This window comes from Sebastes fasciatus, chromosome 15 (genome assembly GCF_043250625.1).
Source record: "Sebastes fasciatus isolate fSebFas1 chromosome 15, fSebFas1.pri, whole genome shotgun sequence".
Taxonomy (NCBI): Eukaryota; Metazoa; Chordata; class Actinopteri; order Perciformes; family Sebastidae; genus Sebastes; species Sebastes fasciatus.
The window spans coordinates 25,089,264-25,110,876 of NC_133809.1; the positions used below are offsets into that span (position 1 = coordinate 25,089,264).

General features: G+C 42.5%; 1 protein-coding gene across 6 annotated transcripts in view; it reads left to right on the forward strand.

Annotated features, from left to right (window-relative positions):
• ralgapa1 (Ral GTPase activating protein catalytic subunit alpha 1) overlaps positions 1 to 21,613 on the forward strand; it is an 84,620-nt gene that overhangs the window by 14,101 nt on the left and 48,906 nt on the right. For 2 of the 6 annotated variants that reach the window (XM_074661293.1, XM_074661294.1), the window contains exons 17-34: positions 56 to 146; positions 460 to 624; positions 4,605 to 4,808; positions 10,065 to 10,189; positions 10,374 to 10,608; positions 10,811 to 10,996; positions 11,994 to 12,146; positions 12,238 to 12,431; positions 12,534 to 12,632; positions 12,862 to 13,017; positions 13,794 to 13,922; positions 14,093 to 14,218; positions 15,996 to 16,054; positions 16,838 to 16,946; positions 19,628 to 19,738; positions 20,111 to 20,179; positions 20,947 to 21,084; positions 21,309 to 21,492. In XM_074661293.1, the coding sequence (XP_074517394.1) occupies positions 56 to 146; positions 460 to 624; positions 4,605 to 4,808; positions 10,065 to 10,189; positions 10,374 to 10,608; positions 10,811 to 10,996; positions 11,994 to 12,146; positions 12,238 to 12,431; positions 12,534 to 12,632; positions 12,862 to 13,017; positions 13,794 to 13,922; positions 14,093 to 14,218; positions 15,996 to 16,054; positions 16,838 to 16,946; positions 19,628 to 19,738; positions 20,111 to 20,179; positions 20,947 to 21,084; positions 21,309 to 21,492 (2,533 nt within the window). Of the gene's footprint in view, positions 1 to 55; positions 147 to 459; positions 625 to 2,752; positions 2,900 to 4,604; positions 6,477 to 10,064; positions 10,190 to 10,373; positions 10,609 to 10,810; positions 10,997 to 11,993; positions 12,147 to 12,237; positions 12,432 to 12,533; positions 12,633 to 12,861; positions 13,018 to 13,793; positions 13,923 to 14,092; positions 14,219 to 15,995; positions 16,055 to 16,837; positions 16,947 to 19,627; positions 19,739 to 20,110; positions 20,180 to 20,946; positions 21,085 to 21,308; positions 21,493 to 21,613 lie in introns of all 6 variants that reach the window. The other 4 variants (XM_074661290.1, XM_074661292.1, XM_074661291.1 and 1 more) reach the window with 4 other exon arrangements.

A 21,613-nucleotide genomic window follows, 5' to 3' on the forward strand; every position in this document is an offset into this window, starting at 1 on the left:
ATCAGTCTGGTAACACAAACGTTGTTAAAGCAGTGTGTTTGTCTTTGTGTCTCAGGTGTTGGCCAGGAACCTGTACAGTGTTGATCTGAATGAGCTGCCTCTGGACAAACTCAGTGAACAAAAACAGAAGAAACATAAAGGAAAAGGTTGGTCAGTCACGAGAGAGAGTCTTATATAAAAACATATCCTGCCAGCGGATCTGAAAGACAGACAAGCTATTTTTGACATTATGTGATCCGGAGCCAACTGCAACTATTGAAGAAGAATAACATTCTATCTACACAACATAAGCCTTAGTTTCATATCTAATGCGCTAAAAGTCGAAAGACGCATTGAAGACACAAAAGCCTACACTTTCTACAATTAATTCCACAATATTAACATGTCCAGAAATATGAAATATTAGTGCCATTAAATGTGCATCGAGAACTGATGTCCCACTCCATCCATCCACACCAGGTATAGGTTCGGAGGGCCAGCGGCAGATTGTGGATCGTTCCTTCTCTAAAGGCTGGAGCAGAGACCAACCAGGCCAGGCGGCAGCCATGAGGCAGCGAAGCGCCACCACCGCCGGCTCACCAGGCATTGAAAAGGCCAGGAGTATTGTCCGCCAGAAGACTGTAGGTCAGTATCACTCCTCTTACACGACTGTCCTCCTCCTGAGTGTGTGTGTGTGGGAGTTACAAGTTTAAAGGCCAGAGAATGCTGCCATTAGTCATGTTGATAGTACAAACTCCCAGGTACTGTTCTGTGTATTCGTTTTAAACTGGCTGGTGTATGTGTATGTGAGGGTTGAAGAGCAAACATTACTGGAAAAAACGAGTGCCCTGTCTTTCCTCAGCGTAGTTAAGATGGCTTTGTTCCCTTCCTGCCTGTCTGTCTGACAGGAAGTTGTGGTGTATGCTTACTGTCATTCCTCCTCCTCAGTACAGTCTTGTTTATGCGAAGCCTTCAACTGTGGCCATTGGGGTGACAGAAGTGGTCATAACACCACAGTGCGCTGAAATACCAGTAGGAGCTTAGAGCAAGATGATGACAACTGATGCAAGTGTTTTCTGAAATTGCTTAAAGGGGCTCTATGTAAGAATCTCAAATTTGCTTGTTAACAGTGACACCTGTGGTCGGTAAGTCAACGACAGTCAACGTCCTGTTGCTCGTACTACGTAGACGCGAGCGTCGTCAAAACAGTGAGGCGACACACACGAGACTGAACGTGATAGACAGCTGAAACCACAATATCACTATACAGTATATTTCACATGCTTGGCCGTCATGTTAGCTTTAGCTGTCCAATAGGAATTTTGCCAGATAAGGGTCTGTTTTGATACCCAAAACCAAACTAAGGTCCCTCTATGAATCAAAGGCCCGGCCGATGTTGATCCTAGTTTTCCCCCTCATGTCGGTCACATTCCTGTTTTGCAAGAGAGTCTTCAATAGACACAACTTTTGTTTTTTTTGTGCTTCCGTTTGTGGTGGCGACTGTACGTTTTTTGGCGTTAGCGGACTCCATTTCTAAGCGAACGTTAGCTGTCGTTGCACACTGTTAGCCTTGTAGCGTAGCTGAAGAGCGTAAAGAAACTCAATAGCGTGCATGGCGTCACATCCGTTACATTTTCCCAGAAAAATACATCCTGCATTCTTCATATTAAAAGCAGTCTACAGGCTGATAGAGGAAACCCAGAAAGTCGCGGAACGTCTCATTTTTTAGGTTAGGTTACAACCTGCTCACACATTGGCAATAGAAAAAACGATTGAAGCACGTTTATACGTGTTCAAATTTACATACAGTCCCTTTTTAAAAAGCATGAATCAACAAAGATCTTTCAAACTACAATATGCAAAACTAAATGTATTGTTATTCTCCTACCACTAGCTGTTTGCCTTTCATCAATCACAGTATGTTGTATGTTTCAATAAATGAGGTTCTGCTGTAAGTGGGGGTAAAAAAAAAAGATATTCTTTTTGTGGATACCTTGTGTACTCTTAAGAAGCAACCACATAAAGGTATATGGTGATTGCAGGGTATCTGTAGGATGTAGAAGGTCTAAAAATGTCCAACAAATCTATTTTAATACCCCTAAATAAAAAGACCATTGCTGAGATTAACAGCTCTTCTGGGCCTGTAAGCTGCACTTTTGATGTGGTTTAGCAGCACCACTTGTTACAAGTTGTAAAATGTCTAGCTGTACTTTTGTAAGAAGTGAGTCCACACATGCTAACCAACATTCTTGCAGTTGTTTTGTCACATTTCGACATGGTCAAACATGCAGACAACTTGTTGTGACTGCAAGTAAACAGTGGATCTGACTAGCATTAACAAATGTAGTGCTCCTGTGTGTCGAGGTCTTAAAAGGAGATTTGATCTGTCTCTCGCCAGCCTCTCACTGTCTCAGTCTTTTCCTCCAGAGCTGCTAACCCTGTCTCACTCCTCCTTCACCTTCCCTGTCTCTTTCCCTCTACATCCGCCCTTTAACCTTCCTCTTTCCTACGCTGTCCTGTCGTCCTGCTTTGCCTCTAACCCCATTAATCATTCTTCTTAATCGTTATTTTTTCCGGTCTTACCTTTGATAATTTATTGTTTCGATACCTCTCTCTTCAACTCACCGCTTCATCTTACTTGTCACTTCAACAATACCTTCTTTTCCCCTCTTGCTTCCTTCTTTTCCTTGCCTTCTTTTTCCTTCCTTCTCTGTCTCACACTCTTGCCCCCTTTATTCTGTCTCTCTTCTACCTGTTCTTCCCACCTCTTCAGCCCTGCGTAGCTGCTCTACGGGGGACTCTCTGCTGTCCTCAGCCTTTATCCGCAGTGCTAAGAGTGCTCCCGCTCTGGCTCCGCCTCTTCCTGTCCTCCTCCACCACCACCACCCTTTACTACCCCCCCTTGCCGACCAGCTGGCAGGTACACACTCTTTGCACTACCTGTCTGCCTGCCTGCCTGGAAACTTTACTTGTCTCCACGTCCGTCAGAAACTTTATGCCCGTCCTCTCGTCTCTATCAATTCTTCTCTTTGTCATGACTGAAGCAACAGTTTGCATGTGGTCCATCAGGAATCATACAGCCCTTCCCTTTTAGACCTGTAACTGGGATGATCAGTGTGATTTTTGAGAAATGCTTGAACATCAAAGATGCATCATTCTCCCGAAGCCGTGCAATAATCTGATCGGCATTGCTTGACATTTTTGCATGTGACAAATGGATGATCAAAGTTGAGGTATTTTGTCCATGTTGGCTCGTTGTCTCAACACTGTCTATAACTTATTTCCTCCACAATCTCCCACAATTATTAGGGTTATTGTTTTGAACATTTGGTGGTTTGTTTGAATTTTGCCCAGTGAGAGAATGAAATGTTGGCCAAGCCAATACCTAAGAACGACAGCCGTCATTTTGACGCTGTTCTACAAATATTATTTGTTGTAAATTAAAGGGTTTTTGTTTACAGGTAGTTGGACACAGCTTATGTCTCTGTTTTTGTTGACATGTCTGCATGAAACTTGACCTACCAGTTTTCCTGTGTGTTTGCTCGTTTCTCTGCTTGTTAACGTGCATCTGTTACTCATCTGCCTGCCTGCACACATGCACGTCCCTCCGTCACTTCTTTAACTCCTTCTCTCTGCACTATTTTACAAGCATTTATTGTTTCTATGCCCTCGTCCTTGACCTCCCTATCATGTGTTATGTTTCATTTGATGCCATGTAGTCTTGATGGCATTTCATTTGACTCCTCCCCTTCTTTTCTGTAGGCCGTGGTGATGATTTTACTTTATCATATCGTCTGCTAGAGTGATTCTCCTTACTATTGTTTTTGTTTACTTGTGTGTTTACTTTCGGTGTGTGTCTTATACATGATTACAGGCTCGCTAAAAGCTGCCATTTATTTTACAGTTTGACATCTGATCAAAGTGCAAACTGCTGAGTTCCTCATCGCTCACTAGGGATGAGGAACTTACCAAGTGTAACAGATGTGGTTTTCATACAATTCGAAAATATGTGATTGAGGCTAACCGACAAGGAACAAGGAGTTAGTGCACGCCCTTTGTGGTGTGACTTTGCCTGCTTCGACTAATCTGTCTTTTGTTACTCAGTATGTAACCACAAGTCATGTTGTTATTAGAATGACCGCACCCCTGAATGAGCTCAAGTTGTGAATTCTGTTAAAGCAGACATTTAAAGGGGAGGTGGTCTAGGTAGACGGTGTTTGCTGGTTGAGGTTGATGTAGTTGTTACAAATTCTCTCAGCCTCCTGCTCTGAATCCAGTTTATATTTTATCTCATTAGTCTAAGTCAAATAATGACCAGGATGTGGTGACTTGATTAAGGGGCACAGATTAGATTACTTCAGCACTGGCTCCTTTAGGCACAAATAATAAAATAAATAATACAATAATATCACTGTATTTTTTTTATTTTTCAGAACTTTGGAAAATTTGTTTAGTAAAACTATGGATGTATTACAAGTGCACTTAATAACTAAGCATTTTAGGTATCTTTTGTTCATTTAGAAGTGTGTGTATGTCTGCATACTGTATGTGCTTTTACATGTACCCGCTCCCATTTACCTCCACTAACCTCACTCCCCCTTCCTTAATCTCCCCCCAATTACCAGACCTCGAGGACCCGCCAATCACACTGACATCCCGCTCCTCTCGGATGCGCCACTCTTCCCAAAGCGACGAGGCCCCTACAACCTCCTGCTCCGAGGTCTTCCAGGCAGGGTCATGTGACCTGGATAGCCCCGCCCCTTCCTCCCTCGCACGGAGCAGCAGCGCCTCTGACATCATGGAGCCTTTCATCGCTGAGCGGGTCAAAGGTGAAGACCCCCAGAGGGATCCCGCTTCGATCCCGAACCCCCCCCACCACCACCACCACTCCACAACTTCTTCCTTACTTGCAGTCAATAGCCACGCAGCTCAACCACTCCCACACCCCCTCACCTCCTCTTCTCCCACCCCTTTAACCAATGTCTCCAATGGTGTTGTGTCCTCGTCCTCAGAGGGACTAGATGATGGTCGTGTTTATGACCGGTTCTGGCACCAGATTGGCTCTCGAAGCCGGGTATCTAGTGCGGATTGGGTAAGCGACTGGGATTCTGCGTTCGCCGTTGCGTCCGAAAAGGAAATTGATGTAGAGGAGGGTGAAATGGGGGCCGGGGCAGAGGAAGATGATTTATTCTCCTCTATTAGGGACTACCTCACTAACAAAGGAGGCGAGAGGAAGGAGGATGCAGGAGAGAGAGATAGTCCCGGTCATGTACTAGAAAACAGTGTTGCACCTGTCACTGTGCAAACAGGGATAGCGAGAACACAAATGGAATACACAGGACAGGTAGGAGAGGCAAGACAGGTGGTGAGAGAGGACAGGCAGACGTGTAAAGAGGACAGACAGGTAAGTAATCCAGCGAGACATAGCAGTGTGGATTCAGCAGAGGAGAACGAAGCAGAGCAGCGTAGCATCTACGAGTGCCTGGAGTTGCAGTGTGAGTGGCCGTCACCCAATGCTAGGGGGAGCTTAGAAAGACACACTGGGGAGAAAAAGGGAGGTGGAAGTACAGGAAAGGAAGAAGGACGGGAAGGGAAATGTGATGCATTGAGGGAAATAGGAGAAGAGAAACAGGGTGATAAAGAAGCAGCAGCAAATGAGAGGTCCATTTTATTCAAACAAGAGACTAGTTCAGTAGAATCCAGCACCGAATCAAATCAAACTTCAGACTCAACTAAAGCCAAGTCGTCCCGTATCACCAAGAGGCATTCTGGGGGCGTTCACGTCAGCTTCCGGCCCTCGACCGAGTCAGTGCAGTTCCACAACCCCCTCGAGAGTAAAGAGGCCCACTGGAAAGCCAGGCTGCGGCGCCTCAGTCACTTCCACACACACAGCCACTCAGCTGGGGAGAGGCTTGGGGCCGGAGCTGGAGCAGGCTCCGGGGCGAAGCCGGGAGCGGGAGGCGCAGGTAAGTTCGGCTCTGCTGCTGGGATTAGCCACAGAGCAGGGGCACATGAGAAATCAGCCTCAGGGACTGTTACGGATAGCAGCGGGGCAGGGAACACAGCAACCGCCGGAGGCCTGGACAACAGGGCCGGGACTGGAGGGGACAAGGACAAGCAGCATCCCGGATCCTGTGCGGGATCCAACCTGGGCTCCGAGGCTCACTCGGAGGGCTTATCAAGCAGCTCAGGGTTCGCCGGCGGGTCGTCGGGCGTGCGCGGCCGTTTGGGACGCTCCGCCTTGCGGTCCCGAGCCTCCCGCTCGCGGTCCCAGGAGCCCGGCAGCACCGCCTCGCGACACCACCAGGGGGCTCTCCTCGGTGGCGTCTATAAGACTGTCGTTCACGCTCTGTCTTCGAAGCCACGGCCCCGAGGCCAGGGGTCATCCCAGGGCTCGTCGCCACAGCGGCAGGGCCGGGCCGCCATGGGCGACGCATCGCTCAGAGACCTCTACTCCCACGTCCTGGGCTACTTTGGGCGAAAGACGGCAACGCCAGGTGAGGATCGCAACGAACGAAGCGCTCACAAAAAGGACACAACAGATAAAAACAACAACTTTGGAAAGAAATACTCATCAGCACACAAACACCAACAACTCTCTTTTCCTTTTTTGGCTGTTTTTAACTGGTTTGTTATGATGGAATGATATTTTTTGGCTGACACTCATCATCTTGCTGCTGGACTGAAATTCAAACTCCCTGTTGATGTGTTTCCTCTTGAACGTAGCCCCTCCTCCAGCCTGCCTCCTGTCAAGGACCCCACCCTCCTCCCATACCTTCCCACCATACTGTTCCTCTACCTCGGAAGCCCCCCTCCCTCCTCCTCCTGTCCTCTTCCCTCTAAGGGCTTTGGGGATTTTAACCTTCTCTCCTCCTTCCCTTCTTCTCCACCTCCTCCTCCCTCTCCTCGATGTTGCATGCGGCCTCCTCGTGCCTCCTCCGCCTCCTCCCCGGACTCCGGCCCCTCTTCAGCTGCACAGGAGGAAACGACAATCCACCAAAAAACACACAATAGCAGCACAGATAAAAAAGAAATCCGACTATGCTTTACGTAATACCTCACAGAAAGCCCGCAAATGTTTTGTGGCATTTTACCATCAGAGCTTTGTTACATTTAGATTTACGTGTTTAGATATGGAAGTGGAGTTCATATAGGTAAATCAGTTACCACTAGTTAATATGTTAAATATTGCTGTAGTTCATTCTCAGACCACTAGAATGCAGCATAAGACCTTATGTGAGAAAAGCCATCTTGATAATAACACAGAATTTGAATGGATATGAAAAGGTCTGCACTTTCAAATCAACAATCTTGAATGGTTATTTGCCTTGCACACTGCCATAAGATAATATCAAACATGATAACTGCACCTTTGAATCAGCAGTACACATTTTTCTATTCATTCTAATTCTCGGGCTGCAGAACTGGGTTTAATTGATTTTGTCCTGAGGATCAGGATGTTCGATACGAGCGCAGTGATTCATCACCTGAATCGGTCTTGATGTGGAATTACTGTTGCGCAGCCAAGTTCTTTTTTAACCTTTTTCTTATTTTATTCGAGTGTGTTGCTTGCCAACTACTGCCTACTAACTGTAAGTTTGGCTCGCCTAATTGTGCCAGATGTGTGGAATTTGCCACATACGATAATACAGTAGAGGCAAGAATTATTTTGACATGATAGTTCATTTTTTAAAATAACATTCTTCCCTGGATCAAGAATATATATACAGTATATATATATATATATATATATATATATATACACACATATATATATATATATATATGTGTGTATATATATATATATATATATATATATATATGTATATATATATATATATATATATATATATATATGTGTGTATATATATATATATATATATATATGTGTGTGTATATATATATATATATATATATGTGTGTATATATATATATTTGTAAAGATTTTTTTGGGGGGCTTTTTTTGCCTTTATTAGATAAAAGCAAAGAGCCGTGGGTCGGGTTTGAACCCGGGCCGCTGCAGTAAAGACTCAGCCTTAGTACATGGGGCGCCCCTGGATCAACAATATCGACAGCAATGTTACTTTTACATGTTTACAATTACAGTGAATTAAGTCTACCCTGATCATCTGGTACTCCATGCAGACTAAAACCAGATATCTGGCTGCCTGGTTGTCTGTCTGGCTGTGTGTTGAACTACTTGGAACTGGATGATTGCTGATGGTTATGCCTAATCGTTGTTCTATGAACACAGGTGGAGTCCTCTTATCAGGGCTTTGTAAGCTCATAGCACTTAAAATGTGCACGTCTATGCTCAGCCAATTAGAATGAGCTTGCACAACCACATGGGTTCTGCCCCATATGAAAGGAAGCCCTGTACCTATTGGAGAGCGTCGAGGAGTCATTGTCCAGCACGCAACTCCATAGGAGGACAGGCTGAGCACATACCGAACATGCACAGTTCTGCAGATCCAGTCTGTAAAGCCATGTTGGAGGGAAATAGAACTACAGTCAGCTAACGTCCCAGCCTAGCATTTCTGTAGTGCTGCAACGTCAACCCTTTAATGCTGCAGTGTGAAATATAATGTATATGTATGCATGAGTATTTATTTATTAGACTTTTATTGGTACAATAATATAATTGAGAAACGGATTGGGATCTTATACTTCTTACTGTATACGTCTCATTCCTGTTGTTGGTGATGTCATGGCAAATAACCATAACAGTCGAATAGTCTGCCGGTAGACAACGTTATTTTCATGGTATTTAACATCCAGGCTAGAAGAAGTATCTGAATAACATGAATTGTAAGCGGGGATATACATAATCCATACATAATGTTATAAGGTTAATGCTTGAAGAACAGTATCAGAACAATATTCAATTTTGTTTGTTTAGTTAAGTTGGTTTGCTGCTAACTTCAGGTGCCTCCATGTGATGACCACAGCAAGATACTGTTTCTTCTAATGCGCAGCTAAAACTAAAATGACAGAAAGAAATGTTTGCACTGGCCTCTGTGGTTTTAAAGTTTCAACTTTGTTGCACATCTGACCACATCTGGGACAGACGATGTCCTGCCCTGAGTGATGTAAAATGCACTTGCTGTTAAGTGGAGGTTTCCGGTCTTAAATCTTGAAGGAAAAATGTGCAGCAAAGGTGAAACTTTCATCAGCTGGGTGGCAGCAACGTGAAGATTTTCATTCTGTGTTGAATAACTCTTAAGCTTTATTGATCAAAGTCCTGGTGTTGGGGTCTGGATGAGACCAGGATCTGTCAGCTCTTATCAGCCACAAGTTCAGAAATTACAGATCAGTTGGCAGCGTATTTGCTCTCGTCTGATCTGGGACTGATGGATGCTCTCTGCTCTCCGAGTTCACAAAACTCACACTGACCGCTGTCATTGCTACCAAGCTAACAACAACAACATAGTAACATAACTGCACTAATGTAGGCCTCTGACATGCTGCCTGTTCGGACCTAACAAGGTGGTAACTCGCTCTCTGTGCATGGTGTGAATTAACTCCTGCATTGCTTTTCTGGTGGGTTTGCCTGCTGTGTTGTGGCTTTTGTTTTTTAACGATCAGTCTTTTGCTAACTTCAAGGCCTACAGTACATACACATCAGGATGGTTCTAACAATTCAGACAGAAGCTCCAGTTTGTTGTATGGATATTGTAACATCTTAATAAGTATCAGCAGCAATAACTTAGATACTCCAAAGGCTGCTAATGGTGCTATAGAAGTTATCAACAGTCTCTGACTGCTCAAAGAAGCTAGATTAAAGTAAATGTCACCATATCCCTAATAGACTAGTACAAATAATCTACTTTAATGCACTTAGTCAGCAAGTCAGACTTGATTATATTATGTATTATAAACTCCTAAAGGTTATTACTCAGTTGTGTGTTTTGAGGTGTTTGCGGAGGTATGGATCTACCACTGTCTATCATTGTGTTTGTGTTCGTCTCATCTGTCTGCGTGTCCACCTGTGAATCATCCCTTTTTCCATCATTTCTGTGTGTGTGCGTGTGTGTGTGGGAGGGTACTCTACTCTCGGTATTTGACTATCATATATCTGCCTCCAGCCAACAAAGAGGAGGTGGTCCAGAAGGCTCGTCCAGTCTCCAGCGACGTGGGAAGCACCAACCCGAACTTCTCTGACCTCATGGATGAGTTTATCCAGGAGAGGCTGAGGGCCAAAGGAACAGCGGTGAGTATGACACACATGCACACAGACACACACTGATATAAAGATTCCGTGTCAGAAAAAAGAGCTACAGGTTGGTGGCCAAATCACTGATGATGATTGAACACGGAGAGAAAGAATTACTGAAGCTCAACGCCGCCCCCCACTTAAAATTACATTTAAACCCTGCTTTTTTCTCGATACACAGGGCCGCCGTGGCAGCAGCCCGGGAAGTCTGGAGGTTCCCAGGGACCTGCCGGAGCTCCTGGAGACAGGTCAGAGTCCTGGATCACGACCCTCAGATGATCCCCGTCCCATTGACGATCCGGGGGTTCCCTCGGAATGGACGTCACCCGCAAGTGCCAGCGGTTCTGACGTCGTCAGCTCAGACAGCCAGTCAGACTCCTTTAATGCCTTTCAGTACTCCAACTGCAAGTTTGATAGTAAGGAACAAAACACCAGTTGTTTGACACATTTTTACATAACGATTACCATAATTTGAATTTGCCGTACATGTTTTATCTTGTCGAAATGAAAAGAAATTATCCTTGTAAGTTCATGTTATCCATGAGTTTACTTGATTTGGAAACTTTGCCAATATGTTAGCCCTGAAAAATGTATAATGATCAACATTTCTTTTTGTAGATTTCACTTTCAGTTCAGAATCTTGTGGAGGAGGAGTTGGGTCTGGGGGAGGAGGTCGAGGCAGCTCACTGGACCAGGACAGCCTGGGAGGAGGCGTGGCCTGTGATGAACATGAAGTAGCCAGTTTGACAACTCTTCACATCGACTCAGAGACCAGCAGCCTCAGCCACACTGTCACTGTTACTGGTATGCGCTTAACATAAAGATCTCTCTAGCTACTGTATTATTTCAGCAGATCTAAATATACAAACCAACAGCCTAAATATTACATATCATACCACATAGATAGTTACATACCAATAATGTCAGTTTTGCTGCATAGCAAACATAATTGGAATGTAAATTTATACATAATTCTTTAAACATTTGTACACATCTAAACACATTTCTTAATGGTCTTTTAAATATGTGTGCTGGTAAACGGCCTATACATATTATTATTTATTATTTTTCTTCTTCATCAGCTATGGCGGCGTATTAGGGCCATTGTAGTTTAAAAAAAACAACTTAATTTTCCATGAATTTTTTTTTTTTTTCGAGTTTAAAGTGATACATTTACGAGAATATTATCTGATATTATAAAGTCATACATTTTCAATAAAAAAATCTGAAATTCTCTGAGATTAAAGTCACAAATTTACGGGAAAAATCAGTCGGATTGAGCAATAAGGAAATACTTGTGATTTTAGACTAGAATCACCATATTATCATAAGCATCTGGACTTGGAGAGTCGTCGCCATGAATTGGGCTCATTCAGAGGAAAACAACATACTGATCTGAGTTTTTCTCTCGTAAATTTACCACTTAAATCTCGGAAATTCGTAATTTTTTCTCGGAATATTACCCACCCTTCCCTGGCTCTGTAATTTATTTATTTTTTTACCTACAATGGTCCTAATATGCCATTGTAATCCGCCTCCTTACAGGTGTGATGTACATTTCACATGAAATTTTAGAGTGTGTAATCTGGTGGATTTGATTTCTTTTCTTTTGAAATCTCTTCCTTGCATGTGACAAAACTGCAGAGTGTTACTTCAACAAGCAGCTTTACATTTTGGCTGATAACTCCTGAACTCTTTGAATTAGCAAAAACTTCTGTCTCTTGGACCACAAAGTTTTCATTTAGTTTTTCAAATGTCTTTTTTTCTCCTCCTTTTATGTACTGTTTACATCTTTGTCCAGGTTCTGAGAGTGCATCTCCTATGCATTCCCTTGGGGGCTCTCGCTCCCAGACGCCCTCCCCTGCCACACTGACAGCAGAGCACCCTGATCACACACACCTACAGCTGGACCAGAAGCTCCACAACTCAGTCCTGCAGACTCCAGATGACCTGGGTAGTACAAACATGTACCTTCATGTTATTTATTTTTTCTCAGCTGTGAATGAGAGGCAAGAGTTACTGATTGACTCATTGATTGATTCTAGAAACCAGCGAGTTCCCCAGCGAGGACTGCAGTGTCATGGCGGGCGGCTCTCTAACTGGATGGCACGCAGATGTTGCCACGGTAATGTGGCGGAGGATGCTGGGTATCCTGGGGGATGTCAATAGCATCAAAGACCCAGAGATCCATGCTCAGGTCTTCGACTATCTGTGTGAACTGTGGCAAAACCTGGCCAAGGTGTGTACTAACACACACACAATTATTACATTACTAACTAGGAGATGACACTTTCTATAAAGATTGTTGAGGTTTGTGTAAAAATGACACTTTTCATTTCAGATAAGAGACAATTTGGGCATTTCTCTGGACAACCAGTCGTCTCCCCCGCCACCCGTTCTCATCCCACCCCTGAGAATCCTCACCCCCTGGCTTTTTAAGGTAGGTGTAACTGAGGGATCACTGTAGGACCTCTGACATTCATTACATTGAGATCTATTTACATATGAGAATCAGAACCATCTGTTTTTCACTTGTAGCTTATAATATATTCATCTTATTCAGGAATTGCCATGTTTTGATTGATTTCCTTTAAAAACGTAACACCTTAACGTGCTTGTATATGTATGTTTATTCTCATATGTACATATATGTGCGTGTTATCCTCCAGGCCACCATGCTGACAGAGCGTTACAAGCAGGGGAAGCTTCACGCCTACAAGCTGATCTGCAGGATCATGAAGAGACGGCAAGATGTTTCCCCAAACTCCGACTTTCTCACACACTTCTACAACATCATGCACCAAGGACTGCTGCACCAAGACCAGGTAGAGCTTGTGTGGGTGTCTGAGTGTGTGCAAGTACGGAAGCCCACAAAGGCAAGTGAGGAAAAAAAATGTGGTGATCCATTTTCTAAGTCTGATCTAAATTGTTTTCTCTCCTGAGTTTATGACTGAAGATCAGGTGAAAAAAGTCGAAGTTCCTCTGTGAAAAGTTTTGGCAGGTGTTTTTTTTTTGTGACTAGATCATTTTTCAAAGTGTTTGTTGTTGTAATACTCATTTCATAATAAATCAGGATTACTTTTCTAAGTTAGCCAATTAAAAATTGCTAAAAGAAAGACATGACAGCAATATTGCATAACTTGCTAACGCACAGTATATGTACCTTATGTTTAGAGTGCACGGAGAAATTAAAACTCACCCGGAAGAAAACATGAATGCTTTTTGTCCTATTTAGAACATGGGGTAGTGGTCCACTCTGGTGGCCAAAATGAGTATTACAACAACAGAAAAAAAATTATCCTGACAAAAAACAATCCCCTGACAAAATGTTTTCACCTGTTTTCACAGATTAAAAAAAAATGTAAGGAATTTAGAAAGATTATCCTATTTTTTCACCCGTTCTTAAGTCATAAACACGTGAGAGAAAACAATTTAGATCAGACTTGTATGCAAGTGTTTTGAAGGTGGCAAAAATAATAACGTAGAGCTATCTTTATTATTCAGATTAAAGGATGCAAATGGGCTTTTTTACAAATGTGCTCTAGCTGTGACTGCTATAGCTATAGGAGTGTGTTTAAAAACAACTTTGTGTTGTCTACAGGACATTGTGAACACCATCATAAAACACTGCAGTCCCAGGTTCTTCAGTATCGGTCTCCCTGGAGGCACCATGTTGATCCTGGACTTCATCATTGCAGCTTCTAGAGTCACCGCCTGCTCATCACTCAATGTAAGAAACACACTTTGTGTGCAGTGTTATTTGCAATTATTGAGACACACCTGTACAGTACAAACAGGCACATATGTAGATGTGCTATTTTTTTTAATTTCTTTTTAATTTCCTCTCTCCTTCTCTCTACTTTCTTTTTGTCTCTATCCCTCCCCTCTCCTCCTGTCCAGGCTCCAAGAGTGGAGGCTCAGATCCTGCTGGGGTCTCTGGTGTGTTTTCCCAACTTATACGAGGAGCTTCCAGCCCTCCATCCCACCACAGCCGACGTGGTGCTTACCAAGTTCCCTGATGTCAAGGTAGATGGAAGCCATAATAAGTTTGAGTTTGACAGCCTGGGACAAGTCATCATGCCCCCGTGCTTGGGCAGTATCATTATTCTTTTATGATAGTATGAGAGAAAACTACAGTATATTAAGGAGTAACATAGATTTTACCATAAAACTGTCATCTCTGTCACAGACACACAAATACTGCGGAATCCAAACATGTCAGTATACTTTAAAACGGACATCCACCAAAGCATTGGGTCAAACACTTAAACAAAGCTCTATCTACTTTGTGTGTCAAGTCAGTCCAAACCTTGTTACGCACATGTCTGCTGTCCACAGGGGGGTCTCAGAACCGAAACTAATAGGTTAATGTCTCATTGGTCATTCGTGTAACAGTCCAGAGCTATAATGATAGTAATGTTGTTGTTGTTGTTGCTGCCGTGTAAACAGTTAATGCCATGCGTGGCAGCACCTCAGGCCCGCTCACTGGTTCCTTACAAGACAGAAACTTGTTTTGAATCACTAAGCGGCCATTAACACTGATCGGAGGGACGGGACCAGTGAGTGTGTGAAGGTGTCTGGGTGTGTGTGTGTGGATAAGTCTGGACTGTGCCTGTGTGTCCAGATTGCAGCTTGTGTGTGTGTATGATATATATTAACACCGACCTCATCATGTAATCCCATGAATCACTTTTCTGGAAAAACTAGAAAAACAATGCGAGTGTGTGAGCACTCAGTCAATGTCTTTGTTATACACACCTGGAGGATAGGTTAACTTTGTGTGTGGGACCAGAGGCCTGTAGCGTTAGCGAGGTAACTTCAGGGTTAACCCTTCAGGGTTTTCCGTCCTACGAAGGTGGTTCACTTCTTACCGGTGTAGATCGCCATGGTAACTTATGATGAACAGCTAACCTGCTCCGGAGCAGGTTATGTTCCAGATAAGAGATCAACTCGTATAAAAGCACCTCCTACTGATCAATCAGAGCTCAGTGCGGTGATCGTATGATAATATTACACACATATGAAGAAGTTTAAGTCATAATCCAGGCTATAAACAACACAGTTTAAACTGACAAATGCAGGAAGGACAGCTGGATTTATGCTGGGGGTGTTTACCGCTTTGAATTATATTTTTATATTTATTTTTTTTAAACTTGCTCTTGAGTCCGTTTCACACCACCGGGGAGGAGGGGCGCAGATGAAAGCAGGTTGAAATAGTCATAGACGCCACTTTATAATCACAGGATTAAAAGAAGTGTAATCCATTCATCCATTACACTCTTAAAAGCTATTTATATTTAGACGACTATACCTGACTTCTGAGTGTTCCGTTATATTAATAAGTCTATTAATTTACGCACTCACACATCGGGAGTTTTTTCTTTTGCCAGTTGTCCTTCCTGCATTTGGCAGCTTCAACTATGTTACTTTTAGCCTGGATTATGTGTTTAACTTCTTCGTATCTGTCTATAATAGTTTGCTCTTCTTTTGTTAAATGTGCTGCTCTGCCTGTCTGTGGACTTGTCAATGTCTGTGATTGGTCAGATACTGCAAACACCTCACAGCCAGATGGAGAAACCCTGAGTTGATTTACCGAGTTGATAACCACCTTCGTAGGACCGTTTAGCGTGATCTCGGTTGTTCGGGTTAGTGAAGCCAGATAACGAGAAGATACCCTGGGTATGTTGAACTCGCTTCGTAGTACAGGCCTCTGGACAAGATGTAGGTATTTACAACACATAACTAATGCCTTGTATTGTGTTAGGCTGATGAACTGTCTTTGTCTGGATCCTTTGGTTTTTAGGAGCACATTATCAAAACCATCCTGACCTCTGCCAGGGACGAACCCTCTGCTCCTGCTAGGTAAGTTAACACATTTTTGAGATCATAGTTTGTGGTGGTGGTTACAGGTGTAGGGGACACGTCCCCTTCAATGTTCAGAACATGTGCATAAGGAGGAGTCCTGGGGATGGACTGGAGTAAACACGGCAAAAGCTGCTCTAATACAGCCGCACATTATCGAGAGAATAATATAAACCAAAAGGTAGAATTCTAGTCTGTTAACTATGATGGAGTACTAGAGCCACTGTTAGAAAGAAATAACAGTAGGAGGCTTTGAGAATTAAATAATAATATATTACGAGAAAAAAGCTGCGATATTTCGAGAATGAAGTCATAATAGAAAAGGTTGTTTTGAGTCATATGTGCATATTTTAGCATTTCCTGACAGTCCATAGGCTGTTGCAGCCTACTGTTATTTTGACTTTTAAAAAGTTTGGACTACAGCGTGACGTCTTTCCTCTGACCGGTAGCTCTGTGTTGCTGTTTTTTAAAAATACTGTGACTTTATTCTCATTAAATTATGACTTTATTGTCGACTTCTCAGAGAGCACAGATAGTGGGATATGTTTTGAATGTTTTGAATCATGCCTACATGTGTGCTGACTCAACAGGGATAACATTTGACTATTTGTGTTCAGTGCTTGCCTTTGTAGTTTTATTTTCTGTTAGTTGGTGTGTTTATAAATACATGTGTAAAGTATGTGTTTGTCCAATATACAGAATTTGTGTGGATCTTTTGTACGTGTATCTATTTCTATTTATGTACGTGTATAACAGCTGCTCATGCTATATTTGCTTTGTTAGGTGTGTGGCTCTGTGTAGTCTGGGTATCTGGCTGTGCGAGGAGTTGGCTCACGGGACTCAACATCCACAGATTAAAGATGCTCTCAACGTCATCTGCGTTACTCTGAAGGTCAGTGACAACTCTGTGCTGCTTTATGTTGATTTGTCCTTGAAATACAAATCGAATCTATAAGGGTCACATGAGATTATCTCAGACAGCCTTTGGCCGTTATCAAACGTTTGTCCCTGCTGACCATGGTACGGTCTGTGTCTCTGACCATGATCCAGTACGATCAGACCAAAGCAGTGAATCTGCATCAAACAGGCTGCTGATTGGCCGCTCGTAACACTGTAGTGTCTAAACATCTGTTCCTCTTCTCGCTGGATGTTTGATTAGGACTGCTTTAGTTAAAAGAACACATTAAACCCATAAGGCAAAGAACTAGATTAACTATAATAATATGACCCATTGGATAAATAAACAAGTTTAATGTAGGTTTAAAGTAGTAAATTCAGCATGTTTCTGTTTGGACAGTTTTACAGCAACTGTCTTTATGCCTCTGTGCCTGCGAAAGCCGTGGCCGGAGGCTTTATGTTTTCGGATTGTCTGTCCGTCTGTTCGTACGTCCGGTCCATTCTCGTCAACGTGATATCTCAAGAACGCCTGGAGGGAATTTCTTGTAATTTGGCACAAACATCCACTTGGACTCAAGGATGAACTGATTCGATTTTAGTAGTTAAATGTCAAGGTCACTGGAACCTCACGTCCGCCCCATTCTTGTAATATCTCAGGAACGCCTTGATTGAATTCCTTCAAATTCGGCACAAACATCCACTTGGACTCAAGGATGAACTGATTTGGATTTGGTGGTCAAAGGTCACTGTGACCTCACATTTTTGGCCACAACTAAAGAATTCATATGCTAATTATGACAGATTCACAGAAATGTCTAATAGGATAAAATGAGGACATTTTGTACAGACATGGATGTAAACTGCAACCTGACTGGTTTGGTGGAGGCTAACAACCGCGAGGTGGTAATTCTAGTTTAAATGAAAGTTCACTGTCCTCTATTTATATATTTATATGGAGTTTGATATCACACAGTGAGACCTGAATTGTTGTGTGGTTTCCCTTACATGGCGGGCTCCAAAGTGTGACGAAAAACATTGTTGGAGATGATTGTTGGTGTTGGGGAAATTGCCTCAGTTGGTATTGTCTGTTTCAGGCCACAAGACTGGGAGGCCTGTGGATCAGAATAATACTGTCCAACATTTACTGTCTCATCTATGGCCAAGTGGCTCTAGATGGACACAAACACACACGCACACATACCTTTTCCACCTTGGAATCCCTAGCTTGTGTATCGGCAGCCAATGGCCTGCTAAGACATTACAGCAACACACACACACACTTGCATTCACTTACTCCTGGGAGCAAACCCTGGACAGTCAATATGTTTGGTCCTCCTTCAGATAGGAGACTAATCCAGGGGGAATGCTGCAAGCTGTGACACACACACACACACACACACACACACACACACACACACACACACACAGAGACACACAGTATCAGACATATTGTCCACTTGGATCTCTTGCCTTCATACCAGCAGCCAGTAGCCTCAGACATGGGCCCTGTGATATGCACACACAATCACACACACACATACACAAAGCTGTAGGGATCGGCATATTTCCATGCAGAGCCACTTCTTCCTGTTGTCCTCCTCATCCCATTTCTCCTCCGATCTAGAAGCATTTTTTTTGTAGTGGTGGTGATCCTCATTAGAGCCCGACTTTTTTTTTTTAAAATCATATACAAGTATTTAATATAAAGCAATTACAAGTAAACATATTCAGAATACTTTGTTTAATACGTTGTCTGTGACATTTAATATAAACATAAAGAGGACCCACCCCATGTTGGTTTTGGTCACACGAAAGAGAAAAAAGAAAGAAAATTAAATAAATAAAATAATAATAAAAAATGTAATTTAAAAAAGAGAGAGAAAGAAATGTCATTAAATAATAGATTTAGCTAAAAAAAAAAAAAAAAAGCAAATAAAATTAAGTTAAGCGTAACGTTAAGTAAGCGTAAAATAGTAAAGACAATAGTATTGGTTGGAATAAAGGAGACAGACATATTAGTATTAGTAATAGTCCATAATTACAGAGTAGGAAAGGAGTAGTGAAGATCTCTCTCTCTTCTCTCTCCCTGCCCCGCAAGCTCCACTCAACAACTACTGTATTTTGATAATTGGTTCATCGTTAAAAGTATTTTTCCATGCACAAAATGCTTTTTTCAGCCTCTCAAATATGGAGATTTCCTGCTTTTCTCTGTTTCATATCATATTAAACTGAATATCTTTGGGTTTTGGTTGGACTGCCAAAACAAGACATTTAGAGACATCACCTCAGACTTTGAGAAACTGGAATGGACATGTGTCACTATTTTCTGACATTTATGGACCAAACAATTAAGCGATTGATCTAGAAAATATTCGTCAGATTAATCGATAATAAATAATCTTTAGTTGCAGCCCTAATGACGATCCAAGAAGCTCATAGTATCAGGATGTGAGTAAAATGAGTTCAAATGTGCCTCATACTGTCAGATCCTTTTCCCTAGCATATAGCATTTCCTCATTTAAGGGTAAAAAGATGGATCCATCTGACCCTAAAATATCTGTTTAATTAACTGCAATTTTTGGTTAAGTGTGTTGGTTTATATTAGTATGTGGGCTAATATATATATAAATGTACTCGCAGAACTTGTGAATTAACACAAATACTTTGTTTTACCAGTACTCCAATAAGAACGTAGCACTGGTGGCGTCAGACATCCTTCACCTCCTGATCAGTCATGTGGATCATCTTCAGAAATTCCCCCCTGACACTCCAAAGAAGATCGTAGAGGTGAGACATACTGACTGCACACTTCTGAAATATTGGTTTCATTTGTTATTCATCAAGTCACCCTCAGCATGTTCACACGTCCTGATGGATTAAATCACATTGTGTAAAGCTATTTAAATAAACATTCCATTTAGAGGTCTCAATAATGTTGCTGCTTCTTGGTGGGTAGATTTACTGGTGAGACATCAACTCAGATGCTCTCACTCTCACCGCTTACCATGGTGTTCTTAAGTCTTGTTTCATTTACAAATATAATGTCATATTTTCCTCTAATTGGCCTTAATTTGCTTTTTATATCTCTACTTTTTTCACACTAGTAGTAGTAAAAGTTTTAACATAGACAACAATTTTGTCTGATTTTGTTTCTCTTAGATTTTGATCGCCACCATCACACACTTGCTGCCTAATACCGAGTCTTCTCCTCATGAACTGGATAAGAGGGTAACATACACACACACACACACACACACACACACCTTCATTCCCTTTCACATTTTCTCATTATAGAGAGGCGAAGTCCCGCCCCTCCCGGTGGACCACCATGGGACCTTATTTTGGAAAAAATATGAACGGTAGTCAACGGCGAGAGACTAATAATTTTTGATCCTGTTTGAATTGCGTCATGAAATACACATATGATGTTTGTCAATTTAAAAGATCATTTTGCAAGTCAAGTTTGCTGTAAAACTGTTGAAGTATATGACTGTGAAAATACATAATTAGAAAGAATACACACCCAAAAATCGCCTAGTGACGTCTCTCTCTGAAGCTACGATGCCTGTGTTTCGTACTGGGATGTACTCCCCCCAGCAATGAGTCTCGCTCATTCTTTCAATTCCCGGCTGATAAAAAGACCAGGAGTCGCTGGATAGAACGCATCAGGTAAGATAACGTTACATTTGTGTGTGGAACGTGGAAAAGTTCACTCAGTGATTTCACACAAAACGAAATGATACTACAACAAACTGTGACTTTCTTGACTTGCAAAATTGTCTTTTAAACTGACAATCATCATATGTGTGTTTCATGATGCAATTCAAAGAGGATAAAAAAATATTTGCCTCTCGTCGTTGACTACCGTACATGTTTTTTCCAAAATAAGGTACAATGGAGGACACCAGAAGGGGGGGAACTTCGAGTCTCTATATTACTCATTTTGCTTAGAATGTAACCTTATACCTGTGCATGCCTGTGTGTGTGTGTCACAGCTGGTAGTGTCCCTTCTGCTGTGTCTGTTGGACTGGGTGATGGCTCTGCCTCCAACGACTCTTCTTCAACCCGTTCAAACACGAAGCCCTCCAGACAGGGACCAGCCTACCAAAACTCTGCTCAGCTGTATTTATAAGGTATTCATGTGTGATTGTGTCATCATTACACAGCCCTTAACACACACACACACAGTCACTTATTCACTCAAATCTTTTATTCCCCCAAAACATGACCCATATTGAAAATACGTGCTTTTATCATTTGAAGTATAAACATCAGTGCAGTAAAGCTGCACATGGGCTATAAATGAGGCATAATGGAATTCAATTTGAAATCCCCTTTCCTTTTTTAAATTGTCCAGGTGTTACATGGTTGCGTGTATGGAGCCCAGTCTTTCAACAGTCCCAAGTATTACCCGCTGCAGCTGTCCGACCTGCTGAGTGCAGACTACGACCCGTTCCTGCCGTTAGAGAGCCTCCGAGAACCAGAACCACTGCACAGCCCGGACTCTGAGCGCTCCAGCAAACTACAGCCTGTCACTGAAGGTATTTTATCCGACGTCAGGGACACACTGCATCACTGTGAGGCCCATCATTTGGTATCTTTACTGGTTTTCAAGAGATAGAAATTAGTCTGAGCATGTGAATATGTATTTTGCTGTTCACA